The 25,143-nt window shown below is 39.8% G+C and overlaps 1 protein-coding gene and 1 pseudogene across 1 annotated transcript in view; one reads left to right on the forward strand and one right to left on the reverse strand.

The window, feature by feature from the left end:
• The window catches only part of NDFIP1 (Nedd4 family interacting protein 1), a 52,432-nt gene that overhangs the window by 20,731 nt on the left and 6,558 nt on the right, over window positions 1-25,143 (forward strand). The window contains exons 2-7 of the mRNA XM_028092925.2: window positions 8,135-8,222; window positions 12,659-12,789; window positions 16,044-16,131; window positions 17,257-17,381; window positions 19,726-19,792; window positions 22,783-22,888. Of these exons, the coding sequence (XP_027948726.1) occupies window positions 8,135-8,222; window positions 12,659-12,789; window positions 16,044-16,131; window positions 17,257-17,381; window positions 19,726-19,792; window positions 22,783-22,886 (603 nt within the window). The 3' untranslated portion in view covers window positions 22,887-22,888. The remainder of the gene's footprint in view (window positions 1-8,134; window positions 8,223-12,658; window positions 12,790-16,043; window positions 16,132-17,256; window positions 17,382-19,725; window positions 19,793-22,782; window positions 22,889-25,143) is intronic.
• LOC114200665 (tubulin beta-4B chain pseudogene) lies at window positions 235-1,367 on the reverse strand (annotated as a pseudogene).

Here is a 25,143-nt window from a genome sequence, read left to right on the forward strand (position 1 = left end):
CACTCCCATTAAGGGGCATAGACATGGATTTAGCAAGAGAATGATGATTTGGAGCCGTTAATTTTCAGGACTTTTTCTCCCCACCGTAAAAAGGCCTTAAAGGTAGTGTCTTGTACAGTGTGTGACGTCACAACAGGAAAAAGAGGAAGTGCACGCAGAGACATGGCTATCAGAGAACAGGCTGTGAGTGAATAAGGAGCTCACACAGCTTCCATGCTTTACTGGCTCAGAGCTCTAGGCTACCTCTTCCTCTGCCTCCTCCTAGGACTCACCCTCCTCCTTGGCTGTGGTGTCCTGGTTCTGCTGGTAGTTGGACACCAGGCCATTGGTGTTGCTGTCGGCCTTGGTGAAGTCCGTCTCGTCCCTGCCCTCGCCCGTGTGCCAGTGCAGGAGGGGCTTGCGCCGGAACCTGGCTGTGAACTGCTCTGAGATACACTTGAGCAGCTCCTGCGTGGCTGTGCTGTTGCCGATGAAGATGGCAGATAGTTTTAGCTCCCGGGGTGGGATGTCACAGCTGTTCGCATGTTCTTGGGGATCCACTCCACCAAGTAGCTGCTGGTCTTGTTTGGGATGTTAAGCACCTGTTCATCCACCTCCTTCGTGGACACGGAGCCCCTGAACCCTGGGGCCACAGTCAGGGAGTGGCCGCGGCAGGGGTCACAGGCAGCCATCACGTTCTTGGCCTCAGATATCTGCTGGCTGAGGTCCGGCACCGTCAGGACCTGGTACTGTGGCTGCCTCCATTGGTCAGCAGGGCAAAGCTGGGCCTGAAGAAGGGCAGGTGGGGGAAGGGGGACTGTGCTAACAGCCAGCTTGTGCAGGTCAGCATTGAGCTGGCCAGGAAAGCCCAGGCAGCTGGTGACCCCACTCATGATGGCTGACACCAGGTGGTTGAGGTCCCCATAGGTGGGTGTGGTTAGTTTTGGGGTTCTGAAGCAGATGTCATGGAGAGCCTCGTTATCCATGCAGTAGGTTTCATCTGTGTTTCTTACCATCTAGTGGACTGGGAGGGTGACATTGTAGGGTTCTACCACTGTGTCTGACACTTTGGGCAAGGGCACCACCCTGAATGTGTTCATGATCCTGTCTCAGTACTCCTCCTGGATCTTGCTGGGGAGGAGGGTACCCGTCCCAGACCCAGGCCCTCCACCCGGGGAGTGGGTCTGCTGGAAGCCCTGCAGGCAGTCACAGCTTTCAGCTTCCTTCCTCAAAATATCCAGCGCCCAGTCAACCAGCCCCGTACCTTCCGTGTAGTGCCCCTCGGTCCACGTGTTCCCAGCACCACTTTGACATAAGACGAAGTTGTCTGGCCCGAAGATTTGCCCAAAGGGTCCTGAGTGCACACAGTCCATGGCACCCAGCTCCAGGCCCACGAGCACAGGCGGGGAAGTGCTTGCCACCATTGGCCTGTGTAGTACCCGTTGATCCATTCCAGCTGCAGGTCTCTTTCGCTGTGGTAAGTGCCTGTAGTGTCGCTGCCCTGCTATCTGATGACTCCCAGAACTTGGTGACAGTCTGGTTGCTGTGATGCCTGGCCTGGTGGTGGTGGCATGGATGGAAGGATACACCAACACAAGAGCCGAGGAGCAGGTGCACAGAGTGCTCTTCAGTTTGGTTTTTTGAGTTTTTTTGGTGTGTTTTTTGTTTTTTGAAGTAGGCTCCATGCCCACCATGGAGCCCAACACAGGGCTTGAACTCAACCCTGAGATCAAGACCGAAGAGGAGATCAAGAGTTCCACGCCTAACTGACTGAGTCACCCAGGCACCCCTCTTCAGTTTTGTTTTAACTAAAATTCACATTATGTAGGTTTGTGTTTTCAAAATTAGAAAATACTTTTTTTGAGATGTAATTCACATACTGTAAAATTCACCCTTTTAAAGTACACAGCTTAGTAATTTTTACTATATTCACAAGGTTTGGAACTATTACCAGTATATAACTGTGAACATTTTTATCACCCCCCAAAAGAAACCTGGGTCCTTTATAAGCAGTCAGTTACTCTCTCCTCTTCCCTTCCCCAGCACCTGGCAACTACCAGTCTTTCTGTCTCTTCTTGGATTTGCTGTTTCTAGTTATTTTATATAAACAGAATCATAAAATATGTGGTCTTTTGTGACTGGTTTCTTTCATTTAGCATACTGCTTTCAAGCTTCATCTGCAATGTAGCATGTATCAGTACTTCTTTCCTTTTTTTTTTATGGATAGGATGGATTATTCTTAGCCATCCTTTTGTATGGATATGCCATATTTTGTTTATTCATTCATCAGTTGATGAACATTTTGACTATTATAAGTAGTGCTGCCATGAACATTCACATGCAAGTTTTTCTGTGAAACTATGTTTTCGCTTCTCTTGAGTATATACTTAGGAGTGGAATTGCTGGGTCTTTTTATAACTGTTTAATTTGTTTTTGAGGAACTGCCAAACTTTTCTACAGTCGCAGTTTTATATTCCTGCTGGCAATGTATGAAGGTTCAGTTTCTCTGCATACTCAACACTTTTTACTTTCCGTTTTTATTTTCTTATGGCCATATTAGTGGGTTTGAAGTGATAGCTCTTGGTTTGATTTTGCATTTCTGTGATGACTACTGATGTTGAGCATCTTGTGTATACTGCCCATTTGTAGATCTTCTTTGGAGAAATGTCTATTAAAATTCTTTGCCCATTTTTATTTTTAAGATTTTATTTATTTGAGAGAGAGCGAGCAAGAGAAAGCACAGAGGGAGAGGGAGAAGCAGACTCCCCACTGAGGAGGGAGCCTGCCACGGGGCATGATCCCAGGACCCTGAGATCATGACCTGAGCCCAAGGCAGATTTTAAAAACTGACTGAGCCACCCGGGTGCCTCTCTTTGCCCATTATTAAATTAGATTTTTTTTTTATTGGTGAGTTTCTCTCTGTCAGAATTATTTACCTTATTTTAAATGTCACCCTCTAATTAATAGCACTATAACAGAAAATTGTTCTTGAATGTAAAGAATTTGGTAATGTTAGAATAACTCAATTTACAGTCAGTATACAATTAAAAACCTACAGGTTATATACAGTAGAAAATACATAGTCTTCGGGACACCTGGGTGGCTCAGTAGGGCTCTCTGCTCAGCGGGGAGCCTGCTCCCTGCTGTGTGTGTGTGCGCGCATGTGCTGTCTCTCTCTCTCTCTCTCTGTCAAGTAAAATAAATAAAATCTTTTTAAAAAAATGAAGCCCCATGTAAATAAAGATTACATTTAAAAACAAAGAAAATACACAGTCCTCACAAACTTTGGTTATTTCTGAATAACAGAGTAAAATGTACACTCGGTTGTTTACCTAAGGAAATGTGCTTGTTTACTTTCTGGTAATTATACTGTCTCATTTGGTAGGATTTAGAGTATGCAGAAGTAGTGGGTTGGTAATGAGAGGTTTAAAAATTGCATTGTAAGGTAAAAGATTTAGGATTTAACTCTAAAATTATAAGTGGTAAAATAACATTTAAAGCTAGAGTTTAGGCATTGATCCAGGATTTTTTGAGACTTATTGTTAATAACTAAAGAAGGGATTTAAAACTTACAAGATCTCTTGCTGCTTAAATAGGACCTAACCAAGATAAAAATGAATAGTGTGAATACTTGTAACTTTATGGATTTATTGGGTAGTTTAGCGTTATTTTCCACATGCTTGTTGTGTTTGTGTGAATTAAGAGGTATATTTTGGTACCTATTGTCATGTATAAGGCTTTATGGATTTTTTTGTTTTTCTCTTAGTTGTTTAGTAGGGTTTTTTGCTCTCCCATTCTTAGTAAATAGAATCCAAGAGTGACTTTTAAGAGCCTTAGGTACTGCCATCCAGCAGTTGTAAATGTTGGCCCTTAATTTGGGCCTAATCCTAGTCCTGGCTCTGTTCTTGATTAAAAACAGCTCATTTCTAAATGGAAGACCATCTTTAGAACTTCTTAGGGGAGAGGAGTGAGGAGGCTTTTCTTGCTGGAGTGGGAACTCAAGTTTAAGAATTTAAACCTGCAGGGTATAAGTGTCTGTAAACTTGTTAAAATCTAGTTTACTTCTGTTAGAACTAGAACTATGTATGATTTCTTTTTTTTTAAAGATTTTATTTATTTATTTGAGAGAATGAGATAGAGAGAGCATGAGAGGGGGGAGGGTCAGAGGGAGAAGCAGACTCCCCGCTGAGCAGGGAGCCCGATGCGGGACTCAATCCAGGGCCTCCAGGATCATGACCTGAGCCGAAGGCAGTCGCTTAACCAACTGAGCCACCCAGGTGCCCGAACTATGTATGATTTCTGTATGGGAGATTTGTTAAACTGTTGTTTAGGTAAAATGTCATGTATATAATTCTAATAGCAACAATATAGATAGGACACAGAGGAATGTAGTAAGAAGGAGTCACATTCTTTATTTTATTTTATTTTATTTTTTTTTTTAATTTTTTTATTGTTATGTTAATCACCATATATTACATCATTAGTTTTTGGTGCAGTGTTCCATGATTCATTGTTTGTTCATAACACCCAGTGCTCCATGCAGAACGTGCCCTCCTCAATGCCCATCACCAGGCTAACCCATCCCCCTACCCCCCTCCCCTCTAGAACCCTCAGTTTGTTTTTCAGAGTCCATCATCTCTCATGGTTGGTCTCCCCCTCTGACATACACCCCTTTTCTTCCTCTCCTGTTATGGAGTCACATTCTTTATTTTAGACATGCTGCCTTTCTCTGGCTAAATCTAGAGGACAAAACATTATTAACATCTGATTATTGGTAAATAATAAAAAATAGAAAGTGATCAAGGCCAAGAGGTACCATAGCAGATTGTGATATGCAAAGTGGAAACATGGGAAGGTTCTTCTAGGGAGCCATGACAGTGTCTACTCAGAGTATAGAGTGGAACATGGGTAATCAGGAAAGTGGGGGTGTGGTAAAGAGAAAGGCCAGACAGATTTTCAGATGACTGGATTATTCCTATCTCAGGGATGGAGACCTGGGTAATTTTAGGTAGTTTTGTACTAAACTCAGTACTCTATGGCATGCATAGGTAATTGTGTAATTAATTACTATTTTGAAAAAAAAAGCCATTTAAATAGAGATAAGTGAAATTGATCAGAATTGTTAAGGAAAGTTATATGACAGAAAAGAATCAGTCCCCAGTGGGTATTTATTATCTGTCATAGATACAATCAAAGGATTCTCCCCACCCACCACACCTAATAGCACAGCAGGGAGAGAGCAGCAGGTCTTCCCACGGTCCAGCCCTGCCTCTCACACTGTCCCCTACAGCCAGGATTCTGTGACAGGTTGGACTCATGCTCCCACTGACCTTGTTGATGGAAGACACTGGGCATCTTTCCAACACCAGCCCCAAAGTGACAATGACCCTGATTCTCTGAGAGAGTCTCTGGAGAGAGCCTGAAGATCCCTGAGCCTTAGAGATGTGGCAGGGAGTGCTGCACAGGAAAGATTCCCAGGGACAGAAGGGGGACCATTAAAAATACATTTGGAAACCGAGTAACCAACTTCATAGCCTTGTAGATATGTGCACCTGTAGTTCTAGTGTGCGTTCTTCCCAAGCCCCCCCTTGTTAGTGAGCACCTGATTTGTTTGACTAGCAGAGCCAAATTAACGGCCATAGATGACCCCCAAGTGTAAAAAGATAAATACTTAGGGATTCTGTTGTTTAGCAAGTTACTATTCACACAGATGGTGGTCACTAGATACTTGCAGCAGGTGGTTGCCCCTTTCTTTTTTCCCACCTGGTAGTATTTTATTTTAAACGCATTTCTTGGTGGAGCCTAAACTTATCACCAGCATATAGAAAATAGGCCAGTGTTGGGAAGCCTGTAGAGTGAGGTCTTGGGATCGATCATCCCAGCATGTGGAGCCTCCAAAGTCATAGTGGGTGTTTTTTATCGTCTTTGTTTGTTTTCAGTTGGAAATGGTATTAGTACATGATTCTAAATGGTGAAGTTTAATGGAGGGGAGAAACTTCACCTGGAAATGTTTGTTTGTTCCCTCACTGAAGAGAAAATGGGGGTTTCTGAGACAGTAGGAATTTCTTTGCTCTGTTATCTCGTACCTTGGTGTGGGATGATCAAATTGCACATCTCCAGGTTGCTAGGAGACAGGCAACCTATCTCATAGTTACTGGCATGTAAGACCTCTTTATTCTCTGGACTTCTGTATTTCTCAGAATTATCACGCTTCCTTTCTAAACCCTAAATTATGCAGAGGTAACATGATTATTTGACCAAGCTCAGGAAATCTAAAGCGGGTCAGAAATTCCAGGCTTGGTTTAGATAAAGAACATGACTGGCCACAGTATATTGAGGTAATATTCTTGTAAAGTCCGTATTGCCTCTGTTTTTGCTGCTGACTTTTTTGTGACATTCTCAGGGCAAAAGTGGTTAGGTGGGAGTAGGCTGAGAATACCCTGTCTAGAGCTTCTTATAATGTTGAAAGAATTAAAAATGAACCATGGCTTTAGGAACTCTGTTTAAATAATTTACTGTCCCAGGAACATGTGGCTTTACTGTAGCTATTTTGCCCTATATGCCTTCTTTAAAAGGAAATTCGTCTTAGGTTACAATACAGTTCTTTTGGGGGTGCCCTAAGTTTAACATTAGAGTTCTAGGGTTCAAAAAAATGTGCCTGGATGGGAGATGTTGATGATAATTTGGCACAAGAATTCCTTTGAAATTGAATACGTTGCAGTGTTCATCAGAAAAGTTTTGTTGGCTTCTGATTTTGAATAGCATAATAGCATAGGGAGTAGAGACTGAGATGGTTAATTAAAAATTTAAGGAATTAGGGAGCTCTACTTCATGTTACTGGAGGTCAGGCTCTCAGTTTTCCTGTCTCAAATCAAGATGGAGTTCTCCGTTGCAGTCAGTTTAGAGAGGTGTGTATTTTACAAGTGGCTCATGTGGCTCCGTATATTATGATGGCGTATAGTAGGACCCGGACCCCCAAGTTATTTACATCGATAAATACTCTGTTATAACTTTACAGATTGACTCCCATTCTCAGCCAGTTAATCTTTTTAAATGAACTGTAGTTAATTGTCACACTAGAAAAATTAAATCAGATGTTCTATGAAGATGAGTTGGGTAGACTATCCAGACTGGCAATGGCAGAAAGACCCACTTTTCAATGTGAGTTGTTTAAAGTAACTGGGGCTGTAGATTTTACAGAGAAAATGGCTGAGATAGGAAGAGGGAGATTTATTAACAGAGGTTATATATGTAGAATTATGTAGAATTTTATGTTTTTGTAAATGTCTCAGTTATTTAAGATTTAATTTCCTGTGCACACTGAATAAATATAGTGGCAAACCTTGGTTTGCTGTGATTTATCTTTAACAGATTATTATTAGATTCTTTTTTTTTTTTTAAGATTTTGTTTATGTACTTAACAGAGACAAAGCGAGAGAAGGAGCGCAAGCAGGGGGAGTGGGAGAAGGAGAAGCAGGCTTCCCGCTGAGCAGGGAGCCCGATGCGGGGCTCATTCCCAGGACCCTGGGATCATGCCTGAGCCCAAGGCAGATGCTTAATGACTGAGCCACCCAGGCACCCCTAGGTTATTTTTCTGACTTAAAAAGTTATACAAGTGCTAAATGTTCATTACAAAAAATTCAAATATACACATAAACAACAAAAAGGAAAAATTCCCTTATGATTGTATCAGCTAGAGATAAACATTGTAACCTGTAGTTGTCTCTCATTCTAGACTTCGCGTATCTTTCACAACCAAATTATATTATGCATACTCTTTGGGAGATTTTGCTTTTTTCATGTTACAGTACAGCATAAATATCTGTTCAAGCCATCACATTTTCTCTATTTTCATTTTTATGGATGCTTAGTGATCCTTTGTGAGATGAACTATAATTTTTTTAATAAGTCCCCTGTGAGTGGAATTTAGGTTGTTTCTATTTTTTGCTGCAGTAACTTTTATGTACCCCTTTTTTGCCTCTTTGACTATTTCCTTAGGATAAATTCCTGAGACCAGAATACTTTGTAAAAGATTTACACATTTTAAGGCTTTTGAAATATGTTACCAGATAGCTTCCCAGAAGGGCTATTCCAGTTTTCAGGTTCTTCTCTAAGGGGCTTTGTACTTGGATTAAAATGTGGAATTTTTATTTAGTTGCAGAATGAGGAAGAGCCTGGAGAGCCAGAACAGGCAGTAGGGGACGCTCCTCCACCTTACAGCAGCATCTCTGCGGAGAGTGCAGGTAGGTAACTGGGCAAGGTGACTCTTGAACTCTTGAAATGCACTTGGCCAGAGGCTTGTCCAGTATGTGTCTATTCGTCTTTGCCTTTACCTCAGCTTTCCCTAAAAAGTCTGACATTATTTGTAGTTTATTGCCAAAAGTGTGGGGGGGGGACTCATGTTACTGTTCTGAAAAACACTTAAAACTCCATTTCATTGTGGCTTGTTATGGAACTCAATTTCATTCCAACAGAATATAAAGGAGGTAGAAATTAAGCAGCCAGGTGATCATCTGATTTTTATTCTTTTTGTAGTTTCCTCATTAATTGTTTTGCTCTTTGTGATTCTAGTGCCTGTGACCTGGAACATAGTACGTTTGATTTCTTTTGTGTTAGTAAATTCTTTTTTTTTTTTTAAAGATTTTATTTATTTGAGAGAGAGAGAATGAGAGGTAGAGAGCACGAGAGGGAAGAGGGTCAGAGGGAGAAGCAGACTCCCCGCCAAGCAGGGAGCCAGATGTGGGACTCGATCCTGGGACTCCAGGATCATGACCTGAGCCGAAGGCAGTCGCTTAACCAACTGAGCCACCCAGGTGCCCTGTGTTAGTAAATTCTTAATAAAAAAACCTGGAAGTCTCTCAGCTCTTTCATGATGTTTCTCATAGTTTAAGCCCTCCTTAAGTAATCTTTCATCTTCACATCTTATGCCAGACTGTCTTTTTTCACCTGTTTATATAGAAAGGATGGGGAAGAGAAAGAAAACCTCGACAGTTGAGGACTTTGGGTAGCTTAAAGCTGCCTGATGAGCACCTCTCCTTTAGTTGCTGGAAATTGACCAGTTTTGATGGAACATCTTCCATTTTCTCTGACAGAGAAGTGTGGCAGTGTGGCAAGTATATGGCCCACGGTGCCACCACTGAACCCATCCTTTTCCCAGGGTAGATAGGCAAATTGAAGACAGCATTTATCCAAACACAGCCTCAGAATCCTTCTCTATACAGCACTTGGGGCAGCTATTGTCCGTTGATGTGGGATTAAATTTGTTGGTCTCTGTGGCCCTGAGGCTGCCATTATAATGAAGAAGAACATGGGTCAGAAAGTTTTTTACCTCCATTCTGGCTTCAAATTTTGAACCCTGTCTCCTTGTATTAATTTTATTTATAAGCATCGAAAACTAACAATGCTAAGTTAAAGTTTTTTGAGGAATTCTAGGGTGTCTCATGGAATCGAATGAGAACACCAAGACTTGAGAAAGAATCACAGTGCCATGCCATATTTACTCATTTCTACCCAGACTATAAGTACTGGTTTTCCATTAGAAAAACATCCAGTGAAAATTCTAGCTGGTTAATAAGAAAGTTGGATCCCTGTTTTATTAATGATAAAAGTCCTTTGTATTTAAGTACCCAGAATTATTAGGAGGTAATTTTTTCCTGAATATCTTAGTTTCTACTCTCTGTAATTATAAAATCTTAACAACCATTTTCAATAGAAATCTTTCTCAAACACTTCTCTCTCTTATTCACTTACATGTCATATTCTTTGTTTAAATTTTTCCTTATGATTTAGGTTACAATCAGAAACATTCTCTAGAAGGTATTCTATCCTATACTATAGTGATGCCTTTATTCACTGAGATTTGTAGAACTTTGGTTAAAGAATCAAATTCTCCCTTTGCTGTTAGATGGTATTTCCTATAGCTGTCCTTATGAAGTCCCTTTAATCTCTTTCTCCTTTGTTTTTGTTAATCTTACTGTGGGCCTCAACAGCAAATAACAAAGATTCTTAAGATTGGGTATAAGGTAGAGGTAAACTATTTCTAGAATAGAGCCTGAAGAATACGCTCTCAAATAAAGTCTTTGGGTTTTGTGGCATTTCATCTAAATACACAGGGGCCTTAAAAATAAATAAATAAACAACCAAACTTTAAAAGAAAATTTTTTTTCATTTTTATTTTGAGTAGGCTTCACACCCAGTGTGGGCCTTGAACTCATGACGCTGGGATCAAGAGTCTCATGCTGTACTGACTGAGCCACCCAGGCACCATATAAACAACCAGGCTTTTATTTTATTTTATTTTTAAAGATTTTATTTATTTATTTGTCAGAAAGAGAGAGCACACACAAGCAGGGGAAGCTGAAGGCAGAGGGAGAAGCAGGCTCCCCGCTGAGCAGGGAGCCTGATGCGGGCTTCAGTCCCAGGACCCTGGGATCATGACCTGAGCCAAAGGCAGACGCTTAACGACTGAGCCACCCAGGCGCCCCAACAGCTTTAGTTTCAGTAACACGTTTTCGTATATTTTCTTCTAAAGGCTGTGATATTTTATTTTTCACATTTAGATTTCTGTTCCATCGGGTATTTTTTTCTGTGTAGTGTAAGGTAGTGGTCAAGATTAATTTGTTTTTCCTTATGGACAGCCATTTCATACAGCGCTATTTATTAAAAAGACCATTCTTTCTTCACTGCTCCTCAGGGTCACCTTTACTGTAAATCAGGTGACCACATATGAGTGGATCTGTTTTTGGAATCATTTATTGTTCTTTGGTCTGTTTATTTTTATGCCCATCCTCTACTAAACTTTCAATTATAGAGCTTTATAATCTTGATATCTGGTAAAGTAGGTCATTCAGACTTTTTTTTTTTTTTTTTAGATTTTATTTACTTATTTGACAGAGAGAGACACAGCAAGAGAGGGACCACAAGGCAGGGGGAGTGGGAGAGAGAGAAGCAGGCTTCCCACGGAGCAGGGAACCTAATGCGGGCCTTAATCCCAGGACCCTAGGATCATGACCTGAGCCGAAAGCACACTCTTAACAACTGAGCCACCCAGGCGCCCCCAGACTTTCTGTTCTTCAAGATTGCTTTGTTTTTTCTTGGCCTTTTGCATTTACAAATGCCTTTTACAATTAGCTTGTCAATTTCCATAAAAAATGTAACAAAACAAAAACTGGAATTGTAGTTGGAATTGCACTGAATCTGGGGGTCAGTTTGAAGAGAATTAACATCTTTATAATACTGCTTCCAGTTTGTAAACATGATATTATCTCTCCATCTAATTAAGATCTTCTTTAATCCTCTCAATAGTATTTTGTAGGTTTCAATATTGAGGACTTGCATGTTTATTACTAGATTTATTCCTCGTGCTGTTGTAAAAAATGTTCCATATATAATTTTATTTTCTATTTGTTGGTAGTGTATGGAAATACAGTTGATGGTTTATATCCATCCAGAGACTTTGCATGCAGAGACTTTGCTAAAATTCATATATTAGTTCTTGTCTGTAGATACTCTTGGGTTTGATACATCTATAATCATGTCATCCATAATTATTAAGGACAGTTATTTTCTTCCTTTCTAATACTTATGTCTTACATTTCCTTTTCTTGCTATATTATATCAACTAGTAGGACCTTTAAGGTAATGTTTGATAAGTAGTGAGAGTAGGCACTTTTGTCTAAATCTCTAATTTTAGGGGAGAAAACTTAAAAATTTACAATTATATTTACTCTAGGTTTTTCATAGAGACTTATGATCAGATTAAGGGTGTTTTCCCTTATTCCTCATTTGCTGAGGGTTTTTATGATCAGGAAGGTGTCGAAGTTTATAAAATGCTTTTTCTGCCCATGCAAGTACAATAGACTTTTTCTTCTTTTTTTTGTTAATGAAGTGAACTGTATTGAATCATGATTTCAGTAATAATGTTACAGTAAAACTGGAAGTTAATTACAATTAACCAGAAGGAAAAAAGAAAGAAAAATGTTAATCTTGATGAACTATAGGACTTTTTTTTTCAAAATGCTTGTTTTTTAAAAATTGTGCAGAATTTTAATACATTTTTAAATAGCTCTTTTCTAATAAATATTGAGTTTCTTGTAATAGGAGTTAATGAGAATGAAGATGCAACATTAAAAAGAGGAAATGAAAGATTCAATTCAAATAAATAATGGCTCTGGAACTGAATTAGTTACCTTAGGCCCATCATAGAAAACAGTACATGGTAAAACTAATGTGTAAGAATCAAAATGCTAAAACAAACCTGTGAGAAATGAATTTTAACTTCTTTGTTAAGTTGGTTTTCCTGTTTATAAATGGGAGGAAACCATGGTATAGCTTTACACACACACACAGGTGAGGTATTTTTGACTTAAATGCTGTCTTTATACCACTATTAATATTAAATGCCTTTTGTGAACATACCATATAACAGTTGAAAATGTGTTTAAAGGCATTTGGAGGGGAAGGCAGAGTGATTTAAATGAATAAATTTAAATAATTGAAAGGTGGATAAATTTAAAAATCATTCTTGATCTCATATTCATACATAAACATTTTGATTCAATTATTCTATATGTACTCTTAGAGGAACAGCTGTTTTTTGTTTGCCAGAGTTAGTGGAAATCTTCTTTTTCCTTAGTTTAGCTAATGGTCAGATATTTGTGACTTCCTTTTTATTCTGCAGCATATTTTGACTACAAAGACGAGTGTGGATTTCCAAAGCCTCCGTCTTACAATGTGGCGACAACACTGCCCAGCTATGATGAGGCTGAGAGAACCAAGGCTGAAGCTACTATCCCCTTGGTTCCTGGAAGAGTAAGTCCAATTTACCATGTTACTTGCTGGCTGCTTGATGGAATTAGGTTCCTTTCGTTATTTACTTTTGATGTATTCCTTATGATTGTACTGATTAGTAGAAGTACAGCTAATTTTTAAAAACAAGTACCTTTTCTTTTGGGATAACAAACTCTTACCTCTTCCAGAAAATGATGCATTAAAAGGTACAAATCAGCAGAAAATCACTAGTCAGGCCAGCTTATTTTCCCTGTATCTCTACTATTACAACCATTCTCTCAACTTTCCTGCCCTGACTGAAATGTCTTAGAGCAGGGACTGATTTAGCAAATACACTGTTTGCCTTGATTCTGCACACTTCATATTTTGGTGTTAGGTAGATAGCTGCTGGGGAGATCTGTAGAGAGAATAAGTTCAACTTTGTAGAATTAGACTTAAAAAAGGGCCCCAGCAATTGTCTCGATGAACCTCATGCCAGCAGCATTCCAGACCGCTGCATCTGTGGGGACATAGTGAATTTAGATCCCATCTGGCCTGATGTTGATTCATGGGAGGGGGCACTGGGTGTGATGAAAGCCAGGAGGAGACTTTGGGGCACTCTTTGTTCTTGATGTCAGATCTGCAAGTGACTAGATGTGGTTTCACAAATACTCATCCAGATTGAAGGGGATGTGGGTAGGGCCTTAGGCCAGATAGTGGGAAAGATGGAGTAGGAGCCATTCCCTAGGAATGTGGGGCAGTCAGGGTTCCAGACTCGAGTCCTGGCAGGAAACCAGAGTGAATGATAAGAACAAAAACAGAAGATTAACCTGGGCAGTGCAATGGCATAGGTCCCAGAAGTTCAGGCCTTATGGTCGTAGACTGTTTACAGACCACACCTATTATGAGTGATGGGGCTTCTGAAACCACTGCTTGGCAGAAATAATAGTTTATAAGCCCAGTCTAGGCTGATCCCATATGGTGATGTGTGCTCAGTTCTTGGAGGTGCCAGGGAGAAACTAGCAACCTTCAAGGAGCTTATGGTCTAAGGGCAAAACAGTTTTAATGTAATAACCATGTATTGGGAGCAAATGACATGCTTGGTACTGTGCTCAGTTTCCAATATATCGTTTGAAGTCTTCACGATAACCTTGCAAGGTAGAGATTATATTATCCCCATTTTACAGATGCAAAAATTGAGGGCCAGAGAGATTAAATGATTGGCCCAAACTCATACAGCTAATAGGTAGCATAGGTGAGAGTCACACCCAGATATTCCAGACTCCCTAATCCTGTGTGTATTCTGTAGTCTTGTTAGACTCTATGGTAACTGTCCCATGGAAATAGACGAAGTGATCAGCTCTGATTAATAGCAGAACTCCTTAGAATACTTTTATTTGACAAGTATACATATTTAGGAACCTGTTTAAACATTATTTAGCAAACGTGTAGACCACTTTTTTATACAGTGTGCTGTGTACTTTGCAGTGGATAGGTAGAAAACTTGGAGTAAGGCAATACTCCTACATACAAGGACTTAAATATAGCTGGGGAAAAGGACCACACATACCAATACCTAAGCAGCAGTACAAGTGCAGTGAGCATTAAGAGCTGTGACTTTTTACTGTGTGATTGCGGGGAAGATGGGATTTGAAGTGGGCCCTGAGTTTTGATGGATAAGAACATTCCAGAGGGAAAAGGGCAGAAAGCAGATGTGAATCCAGCCCTGTGTGGGGTAGGGTCTGTGAATGTAGTAATTGATTTTGCTTGAGCAAGGAGTTTGTGACCAGACTCTAGGTTGTAGAATGTTGTGAATGCAAGGCTGAGGCAATTAGACTTACATGTAGGTCACACAGACTCTTTCAATCAAAGTTTTTGAGCAGGGATAAGACAAGTATGGTATTTTAGAAACATTAACCGAGCAAAATTTGTAGGAGGAATCCAGTAGTAGAGATCCCAAGGACAGGAAGAACAGTTAGAAGGCACCTGCAGTATAACTAGAAATTACTTCCATGTCCTTTTGTAGTATATCTTTGAGTATTTATGCAAAAAACCAATTAGTGTCTAATTAGGCAAAGCCTTATTTTTCCTAATATGAAGTCAGAAACTGGGTATAGTATTTTAAAAAACATAAAACAAACACATTCTTATAAGAATTTTCTAACAGGAGAAGAAATGTGTTAATAAGTTAGAGATGGAAGCTGCCACCGACACTTTCCTTTCTCTAGTACCCCCTCCCCAGGCCTGTTATGGACTTCCCAGCCCCCTTTCTGTCTGTGTAGGAAGAGTTTGGACTGTCTCTAAAGTTTTTTTTTTTTTTTTCATTTGGAGAACCTTCATTGGACTGTACAAATATCACTTTTACTTCTAAGTGTATATTCATATATTTTTCGGTATTTCAACACATAACCTACATCAGTTGAAAAAGTGGGCCACATATGTGGGTGTTAATGTTGGTGAGGATCGTGTTCCTTCTAGACTTGGAGTATTATGTTTTCAAGTTAGGATGGAAAGGATCCTATCTGCTAATAAGCTTGGAAGTGAGGTTGTTTCAGACCTATATGCTAATGTGAACAAATGGTTATGGAGTTGAGCAGTGGGCAGCCCTATAGCCTCTTCATGTGTGATCATGCTCTCCTTTTCCTCCCACATCTCATAAAGCATTTGAGCTCCTTAATAGGTCCTGGATTACTAATATTCTGGGCCCCCAGCAGGCCCTGGGTTAGTGAATTTATTTTTTTAAAGATTTTATTTATTTATTTGAGAGAGAGAGAGAGCACATGAGAGGGGGGAGGGTCAGAGGGAGAAGCAGACTCCCTGCTGAGCAGGGAGCCCGATGCGGGACTCGATCCGGGGACTCCAGGATCATGACCTGAGCCGAAGGCAGTCGCTTAACCAACTGAGCCACCCAGGCGCCTCCTGGGTTAGTGATTTTAGAACGTAAGCCAAATATATATCTTTGCTTTAGATATATATGAGTTAATACTTCCCATTGAACTTTATAATTTTTGAAGCTCATTGTTAAAGAACTTGGGTTATAAAATAAACAATTCGTTTAGAAAACAGTAGCGATGGAAGAAAGATTTTTTTTCTCTAATTAGATCTTTTACTTAAAAGACAAAAGGAAATTTTTAACACATACTGAGCCTCAATGCTCATAGTTTTAAATTGAGCCAAAGCAGTAAATTTTCTCCTTGGTACTCATTTTTTCCCCTTCCTTACTTTTCTTGATGCCTTTCATTTGCCTATGAGTAATTCATTGTGAATTTACCTTACTCTTTTTTCTTTTCACTTAGGATGAGGATTTTGTGGGTCGGGATGACTTTGATGATGCTGACCAGCTGAGGATAGGAAATGATGGGATTTTCATGTTAACTTTTTTCAGTAAGTAAATACACATAGCAGAGCCACCTCCCACAAACTGGAGTGCTTTGAATTATGGGTGAATCTGACTGAATTAAAATGACTAGGTGAGCTAATATTTTAATACATTGTGCTTATTTGATGCCTTTTACTGAGATGTTCAGAGCTTAGTTCACTTTTATCTTATTATCCCTCTGTCTTCTATTTCTACGACTATATATAGAAAATATAACTGAAGCAGTTTTGGGGATGCTATATTTTTACGTGAACTGAGCCTCATGTTTTGGGTCTGCAAAGATCCTTAGCATTGCTCCTACTCATACCTGACCTGTAGAGTAGGAATTAAAGGCCTTAGTCTGATGGAATTTTTTTTTTTTTGCATGCTTCTATTTTCTGACAGATCAAAGTCAACTGAATTTTTTTTTGCCTCCTCGGTGTTATTTTGCATTCATCTTTCCATGTGTGTCACTTAGAAGTGAGCAGCCATTTTTTAATTTCCTATATTAAAAAGATATAAAGGAAACATAGTACTTTTAGTGGTAACATTATGTAAGCTGTCAGAATTCATAGAAGTAGGGGGATGAATAACTTGAATCAGATTTTATTTACTAAAGTGTAACATATAAAGGGTACAAGTCATAAGTATACAGTTGGGTGAAATTTTTTTTTTTTTTTAGATTTTATTTATTTATTTGAGAGATAGAGAGCATGAGAGGGAAGAGGGTCAGAGGGAGAAGCAGACTCCCTGCTGAGCAGGGAGCCCGATGTGGGACTCAGTCCCGATGTGGGACTCGATCCCGGGACTCCAGGATCATGACCTGAGCCGAAGGCAGTCGCTTAACCAACTGAGCCACCCAGGCGCCCCTGGTTTGGTGAATGTTAAAGCATTTTTGAAAGTAAATAGCAGCAGACATAATAGTGTAATGCCTGATATTCAGAGCAGATGGTTTCTTGTTTGTTTTGGGGAAGAAGACAAAAAATGGATGTTTTGGGGAGGGGAGGGCAAGGGTTATGGTGGGTGGGCTGGGCTGGGCTGTCTTTTATCCTTGGAAAAGCCGTTTAAGCAGAAGCAAGTGTGGAGATCACTCTTCCTTCTTGGGTAACAGGACATATCTGACATGGTTTTTTTCTTCTCTGCCTTTACAGTGGCATTCCTCTTTAACTGGATTGGATTTTTTCTGTCTTTTTGCCTGACCACCTCAGCTGCAGGAAGGTATGGGGCCATTTCAGGATTTGGTCTCTCTCTAATTAAGTGGATCCTGATTGTCAGGGTAAGTTTTATACCAGAAAAGATAGACCCTGTAGAGAAACAATAAGTAGAATAACTTTGACTATTTGATTTTTTTTTTTTTTTACATTATTTCTATGTTTAAAATGATTTTAGGTTTGTCTTTGTTCTGGTTTCATGAAGTTGAACCTAAATCATTTTCAGGTGGTTCATGCATGTAAGTTTTATAGTTAAATCTAGTGAATATTGGTGGTCCCAAGGTATCTATCCTACAGGTTGTTCCTAAGTTGTTTCTCTGCTTTTAATGTTTATGATATGTTAATGTAGGTGTTTGTTCTGAAATTAGTTGTTTTTGTAAAAAAAAGGAAAGATACCACTTCTTTGGTGTCTCAAAAAACAGGCATTCCTCACATTAATTCTATTAAAGTTTTGGTCTTTCTTCTTCCCTCTTTCCTTTTCTTTGTCCCCCCCCCCCCCCCCCCCCCCGCCTCCTTTCCAGGGTTGTTTATCAGTAGCATCATTGGTTATGCCAAAATGTTTGGAAGCTGAAACTGTTTAACAAGTGCTATTCCATTAGGGGGCCTTATCTCTAAAGTGTATTAGAAATCTTCAGTGATTTGGGAATTATCAGGTAGTCAGAATTGCTGAAGTAATTTATACTTTAAAAGATCTAATCTCTTAAAGTGTACTGTGATTTCAGGTAAATTTATTGCTTTTGTCAACTTAATAGATAAAAATCAATGTATTCATCATATATTGGCATTATTAACTAATTAGTGGGTGTTGACTGACCACTGGACTTTTTCAGATTGATTGATTGATTGATTTTAACCAGTTGTTAACATTGTTAACACATAGGATTCTGAGTCCTTTGAGAATCTGTTAAAAGTTATGGGCTTTTCCCCCAGGCAGCTAATACATTACTCATCTAAGCCACGGACTTAGGTGAGGAACCCAAGCCCTAAAGAGGTTTTTTATTCCTTCTCTAAATCTTAAATTGTTATTCTAAGAAATAATATACTGTATTTTAGTGCACAAACTGTGTTAAACTCTTGGATATCAAAGCCCCCAATAGAAAACAGATAACATTAGTTACCAATCTTTTTTTTAACTAAAATTTTCACTAAGCTGACTAAAATGTTAAAACTGAATTGAATGAATCAACTCGTATCAGGATGCCTTTGTCTGGAAGTAACAGAAAACTGAGCTCAAAATGGCTTAGAAAACAGAGGGGAAAATTTATTTCCCATGGAAACAAGTCCTGCCGTGGAGGAGAGTTAAATCAGTGTTTCCTTGACATCGTCAGGGACAGTCGACGCCTCTGCTCAGCATGTCGGTACGGCTGCCCCTCCGGCAGGGTTCTAACGCCTATGGCAGTTTCAGGCATCACAGCAGAGGCACAGCCGTGCTCAACAGGAGAAAGAAAACAATTTCTTCTCTTCCTTTGCTCTCCAAGTGCAGGAAAACCTCAGCAGCCCTCACTTGCCATTGGCCAGAATGTGCCATTATTTTGCAAAGGAATGGGATTATTGTGATATACATGATAAAGCTTCCAAGGTCAAGGCATACCTGGAACAAGGGGAACAAAATAATTGGTTTTGGCACTGGGCAACCAAAGTAAAAGTATCATCAAAACATAGTTCTAGGGGCGCCTGGGTGGCTTAGTCGGTTAAGCGTCTGCCTTCGGCTCAGGTCATGATCCCAGGGTCCTGGGATCGAGCCCCGCATCGGGCTGCCTGCTTAGCGGGGAGCCTGCTTCTCCCTCTCCCTCTGCCTGCTGCTCCCCCTGCTTGTGCTCTCTCTCCCTCTCTGGCAAATAAATTTAAATAAAATCTTTAAATAACAAAACCCATATTTCTAGAAGGATGAATATTATGTGGGGAAGACTATCTTTAAAAAAAATAAACAGATTGGGGCGCCTGGGTGGCTCAGTCGTTAAGCGTCTGCCTTCGGCTCGGGTCATGATCCCAGGGTCTTGGGATCGGGCCCCGCATCGGGCTCCCTGCTCCACGGGAAGCCTGCTTCGCTTCTCCCTCTCCCACTCCTGCTTGTGTTCCCTCTCTCACTGTGTCTCTCTCTGTCAAATAAATAAATAAAATCTTTAAAAAAAAAATAAAAATAAAAAATAAACAGATTAGAGAACTTCAAAACAAAGAGTCTATAAAGCCAGAATCATATTTTGAGATTGACTTTCCACGAAAGGAAATACATCTGCATATATGATAATCATTTCAAGTCAATAATATGTAAAATATTTCCGCTTAAAAAAATTGAGAGCTAAATGACAGCATTAGTGTATGAAAGTCTTGTGTTTTGTGTGCCCTTAAGTTAAAATGTGAACTTCTACCCGCTAAACTACTATAAATTAATTTGCTTTTATTTTTCAGTTTTCCACCTATTTCCCTGGATATTTTGATGGTCAGTACTGGCTCTGGTGGGTGTTCCTGGTTTTAGGTAAGTGCTTTTAACATAGACAAAGGAGAGAAAAGATAATTGTTAAATTTTAGAAGTAAAATTACTTTTACACTCATCTTGCTTACGATACAGTAATAGATTAGCAATATAAGTATGATTTTTAAAATATTTCTTAAAGATTAATTTGTCATCACCATTAGAGTAACGTGCATGTTAATAAAACGTCTCATAGTGGCGGTCGAATTTTTCCTAACCCATCTTGCTTACGATACAGTAATAGATTAGCAATATAAGTATGATTTTTAAAATATTTCTTAAAGATTAGTTTGTCATCACCATTAGAGTAACGTGCATGTTAATAAAACGTCTCACAGTGGCGGTCGAATTTTTCCTAACCCATTCATATATACTTCTCAGGTTTCCCATGTGACCAGTGGGACCACACTAATAAGATGACTTTATAGTCTATGAGTTTTTTTCCGCTGGAGAATTGTTGCCACAGAAGGGTTCACAGACTCCACCCCAAATTGTTTATATATTGTAACCAATTGAACTAGTCAGGAGTGTATGCAGCCAATCTTCAGTTGGATCTGTCAGCAGGAAACAAAATGTATAGCCTTGCTAGAAATAACTTCTGGGAGAATCATTATTGGGTTTCTAGAATTCTTTAGTTCAATACTGATGAGAATAAGAATGGTTTTGCAATGAGGAGGCGGCCTTTTTTTTTTTTTTAAATATGCTAGGCATTTCAGGTTGTTCATCTTAAGATTATCTTTTTTCCTCTAAGAATTTATTTTAAAATCTCTTCTTTCAAGACACGGTAAAGCAAAGAAATGAACATTGGGGTGAATAGTGTTGGCTTCTTCATTCTTTGTATAGAAAATCTATATGACACAATAACAGCCACCATCCCTGCTGCCATTTCTATGGAATTATAGTGGGGCCAACCTGTAGCTGTTAAAGATGGTATAATTGCTTTGCCTGGCTTCTATGATATCACTTGCTCCTGTCTCCTGTTTTGGGCCTTCTTGTTGCCTCTGTAATTAAGATCTCTGGTGGCAATGCTGCTAATGGGTCAAGTTAGTACAGTGTAGACCTACCTGCTTTGCCTATGGTGATAGACCATTCATTGCTGAACCTAAATTTTACTTGGAAAATACAAGTCTTAAATCACACCACCTCCAGCCTCTCCAACAACATCATCTTACTCTGCTGATAGTCATTGGGATTCCACGGAAAGAGAAATCATGATTTCCCCCCTCCTTAATTATTGAGACACTTAATAATAAAAATGCCCCAAAGAAGAGTTACTTTGGAGGAATAGTTTCTTGGTTTGCTTATTCTCAAAATTGTATCTTTAAGAAAAAGGCTGACTCCTTCCCCACCACCCCCAGCATAAATCCAAGCAAATCCTGAATGGACCAAAGGAGAGCCATTTAAGCATATTTTCAGGTTGATTGTTGACAGCACAGATTATTTAAAGAAACCTAATGAATTTATTGTCTTCCTATATTGAAGTTTCATGGGAAATTATAATACTTGTTATTAATTGATCTTTCTGTCTGTCTTACTGTTTACTAGTAACCAAAAAAACAGTGAGGCTTTGGATATCATTTGTGCATTTGGACCCAGTGTTTGGGTCATTTTTGGGATTTCTCTTGCAGAAAGAACGAATTTTGGGGTGTTTTGTTGCAAGGAACAGGGCTCTCAAGCTGGCAGCCTATGAGCTACATCTAACCAGGAGTTGTAGTTAGTTTGTTCCACAGTTATTTTCAGAGGTTTTTTTTTTTTTTATTAGCTGCCATCATTTAAAAATCAAGAGTTTCCACATAAAATGTCTGAATTTTTTTTTTTAGTTTTCTTAAAAATTGGAATATCTAGTAAAACAGGCCTCTATTTCCACATGGCACCCACGCTTTGACTGGAGCTGAGTTGTAGGTGTCCCCTCCATACAGGTTATGTGCTCTCTATTTCACTAGTAGGATTCCCCAACCCAGCACTTAATGGGGTGACTCCTGCTCTATAGTCACTTACTGCTTTTGGTACCAAACAGAATGGGAATGAGGAGTGATCGCTGAATGGGTACCGATTTTTTTAGGGGTGATAAAAATGTTCTAAAATAAAGATAATAGTTTTGGTTGTACAGTTCCATAACTATACTAAAATTAAAGCCAGTAAACTGTATACATTAAATGAGTGAACTTCATGGTATGTGAATTATATCACCATGAAGGTGTTTTTAAAAAGCCCTCTTAAGACTCAGACACCAGCTCTAAAGGAGGAGGACCAGGAGCATGTGAGCTATCCTTGGAGGGGGCACATCACCTTCCCCCACAGATTGTTAGAAGAGGTACCAACTGTGAATGTGTAGCTTCTGGCATAGACACACAAAATTAGTCTTAACTCCCTTAGTGTCTGGTAAATAAATGGCCAGGTGTACCCTACTTGTCTATATTTTTTAAAAATAGAGAAATAGAGTTCAGAGTTGAGACTATAAGAATTGGTGCTAAAGGAAAAAAAAAAGAATTGTTGTAATAGATAAGGGGATCCTGACATCTAGTGGACAGCATATGTACAGTTGACAGAAAAAAAATACCGACAGAAAAAAAATACCATGACCGGAAGGGAGGGTGGACTTTTTTTTTTTTGACTTGAGAAAAGTATTTTATAACCTGTCCTTTATTTATTTGGAGTTAATTATCTTGAAATACTTTTTTGGAACCAGAAGGTAGGTTTTGATAATGCTTCTCAGGTTGCCAAATGTACATGTTTAACTCCATCTTATTTTTTATTTCCCTTTTAGATCAATTAGATTCTTAATGTGCAAAAAGAGTTTCATTTGGGCTCTTGAGATTATGTCTTCTCATTGAGAAATGGAACTCCTTTGGAAATTTTGGAGAAAATTACTCATGTTTTGATAGCTTTTAACAGAAAAATGATAAAGTAGTGCTATCAAGAGGGATGTTTTTGGGGAGGGGACTTAATATGGAAACTATAAATTCATTCTTGACTTTTCTTTTTTAAATCAGGCTTTCTCCTGTTTCTCAGAGGATTTATCAATTATGCAAAAGTTCGGAAGATGCCAGAAACTTTCTCAAATCTCCCCAGGACCAGAGTTCTCTTTATTTATTAAAGGTATTTAAAAAAATAAAACTTGGGGCGCCTGGTGGCTCATTCGTTAAGCATCTGCCTTCGGCTCAGGTCATGATCCCAGAGTCCTGGGATTGAGCCCTGCATTGGGCTCCCTGCTCAGCGGGGAGCCTGCTTCTCCCTCTCCCGCTCCCCCTGCTTGTTTCGCTCTCTCGCTGTATCTCTCTCTGTCAAATAAATAAAAATCTTAAAATAAAATAAAATAAAATAAAAAACCAAAACTTTATTCTAGTCCTAGTATAATAACATGATACATTGCAGATTGCTATTCAGGTTCAGGTTAGAGTATACCTCCTGTGGTAGGAAATAAAGAGAAGGTAAAGAAGCCTTCTTAAGGTCTTTGCCTTTTAGCAGTTTCTAGTTTAGTAAGGGGTGTTTTCATGAAAAGCTGTTGAAAAGGGCAAGTTAGAAAAACTGCCATAGGAGAAAACATTTTCTCATGTTCTGACAATACAGAAGAGGCAGGAGTCTTAGTGTAGTCATCGGGGAGCTAGGATATTTGGCTGCAACTATGGGGTCCTAGATCTTTGAATCTTGAATCCTGGAGCCATTGCTTATTGTTGTACTAGTTCTGGAGGAAAGATTGGAAGGAGCCTTTCAGGCCTCATCACTGAGCTTTAATTAGATCCCCTAAACCCCAGAGCTCCAAAGCGAAGAAACCATTGGCTGCTTTAGAAACTCCTTTTGTCAGGGTGCCTGGGTGGCTCATCGGTTAAGCATCGGTCTTCAGCTCAGGTCATGATCCCAGGGTCCTGGGATCGAGCCCCACATCGGGCTCCCTGCTCCGCGGGAAGCCTGCTTCTCCCTCTTCCACTCCCCCTGCTTGTGTTCCCTCTCTCGCTGTCTCTCTCTCTGTCAAATAAATAAAAACAAAAAGAAACTCCTTTTGTCTAGTTTACTTACAAGCCCACCAATGCTTCCATCTCTTAAAATTAGTCAGGGAGACTTTCCTGGTGCCCTTCTTCAGGTTCATAACCTGATATTACCACTCTGGTGGTAATGAGGGTCAAACTCAAGGAAAGGAAGGGGAAAGGGTCTTTTCCCCTGCCTAGCTAGAACAGAAGTCTAAGCCCTGATTGTATTCCTATGTGGTTTTCCCCAGAGTTGGTTTCATCTTATATCACTGGCTACAAAAAGGAACAGCTCTAGAATCTTGGGAAAGAGTACACCAGAGAGAGATCTCTCTGGTAACAAGATATAGGACTTCTTGGACTTTGCTCATTGTTACTTAAGACTTTTGGCGTGGAGGGGAACCTTGCATTACACCTAGGGGCTAGGCTAGTTGAAGATCAGGCAAGACTTTGTTTCTTTGATTTTGTTTTTTTTTAAGATTTTATTTATTTATTTGAGAGAGAGAGAGCACAGAGGGAGAGTGAGAGGGAGAAGCAGACTCCCCACTGAGCAGAGAGCCTGATGTGGGGTTCGATCCCAGGACCCTGGGATCATGACCTGAGCCAAAGGCAGACACTTAACAGACTGAGCCACCCAGGCGCGCCTAAGATTTTATTTTTAAGTAATCTCTACACCCAATGTGGGGCTCAAACTCAATCCCGAGATCAAGGGTCACATGCTCTACCGACTGAGCCAGCCAGACGCCCCTCAAAGATCAGACAAGGTTTTGTAAAGGGTGTACCAGTTGAGATAAATGTTAAGTGGTAGGTAGAATTTCTACTAATGAAAATTGGATAGGGTGGGGAAGATTTCAGAATCACCTGAAGCAGAATGAAGAGTGTGAATAGAAGCAAGGAAGAATGGAGCTTGCTCAAGGGACAGCAGTTTGGTTGTAGCATAAAGGAGTGTTGAAGGTCAAGGCTGGAAAAGCCAGGCTGAGACAGTGTTTTCAAATATCTAACTAAGTATCTAAGTACTGAGTACTAAGCCCATTTACAATGGAACTATAGAATTCATAGAGCAGCCCTAAAAATCCAGTGACATGTTGACTCATTGCAAGGCTGACCCTTCATGAACATTAATTTGTTCTGTATTTTCTGCTAGGTAGTCAAGAGTTTGTGTAGGTAATCATATGCTAAGAGTGGAGTTCTCAGTTTTGAAGATTCGTGGTGGTATCAGGATGTGTGCTTCTAGGAAAGAAAGTAGCCGCCATATTTAATTTGCCAGGTGATGGGGGACAGCATTAAAAGTTTGTAAGCATGGGCACCTGGGTGGCTCAGTTGGTTTAGCGACTGCCCTTCGGCTCAGGTCATGATCCTGGAGTCCTGGGATCGAGTCCCACGTCAGGC

Source organism: Eumetopias jubatus, unplaced genomic scaffold (assembly GCF_037043125.1).
Source record: "Eumetopias jubatus isolate StellerSeaLion01/CBP00866 unplaced genomic scaffold, mEumJub1_p1.0 scaffold_5, whole genome shotgun sequence".
Lineage (NCBI taxonomy): Eukaryota > Metazoa > Chordata > Mammalia > Carnivora > Otariidae > Eumetopias > Eumetopias jubatus.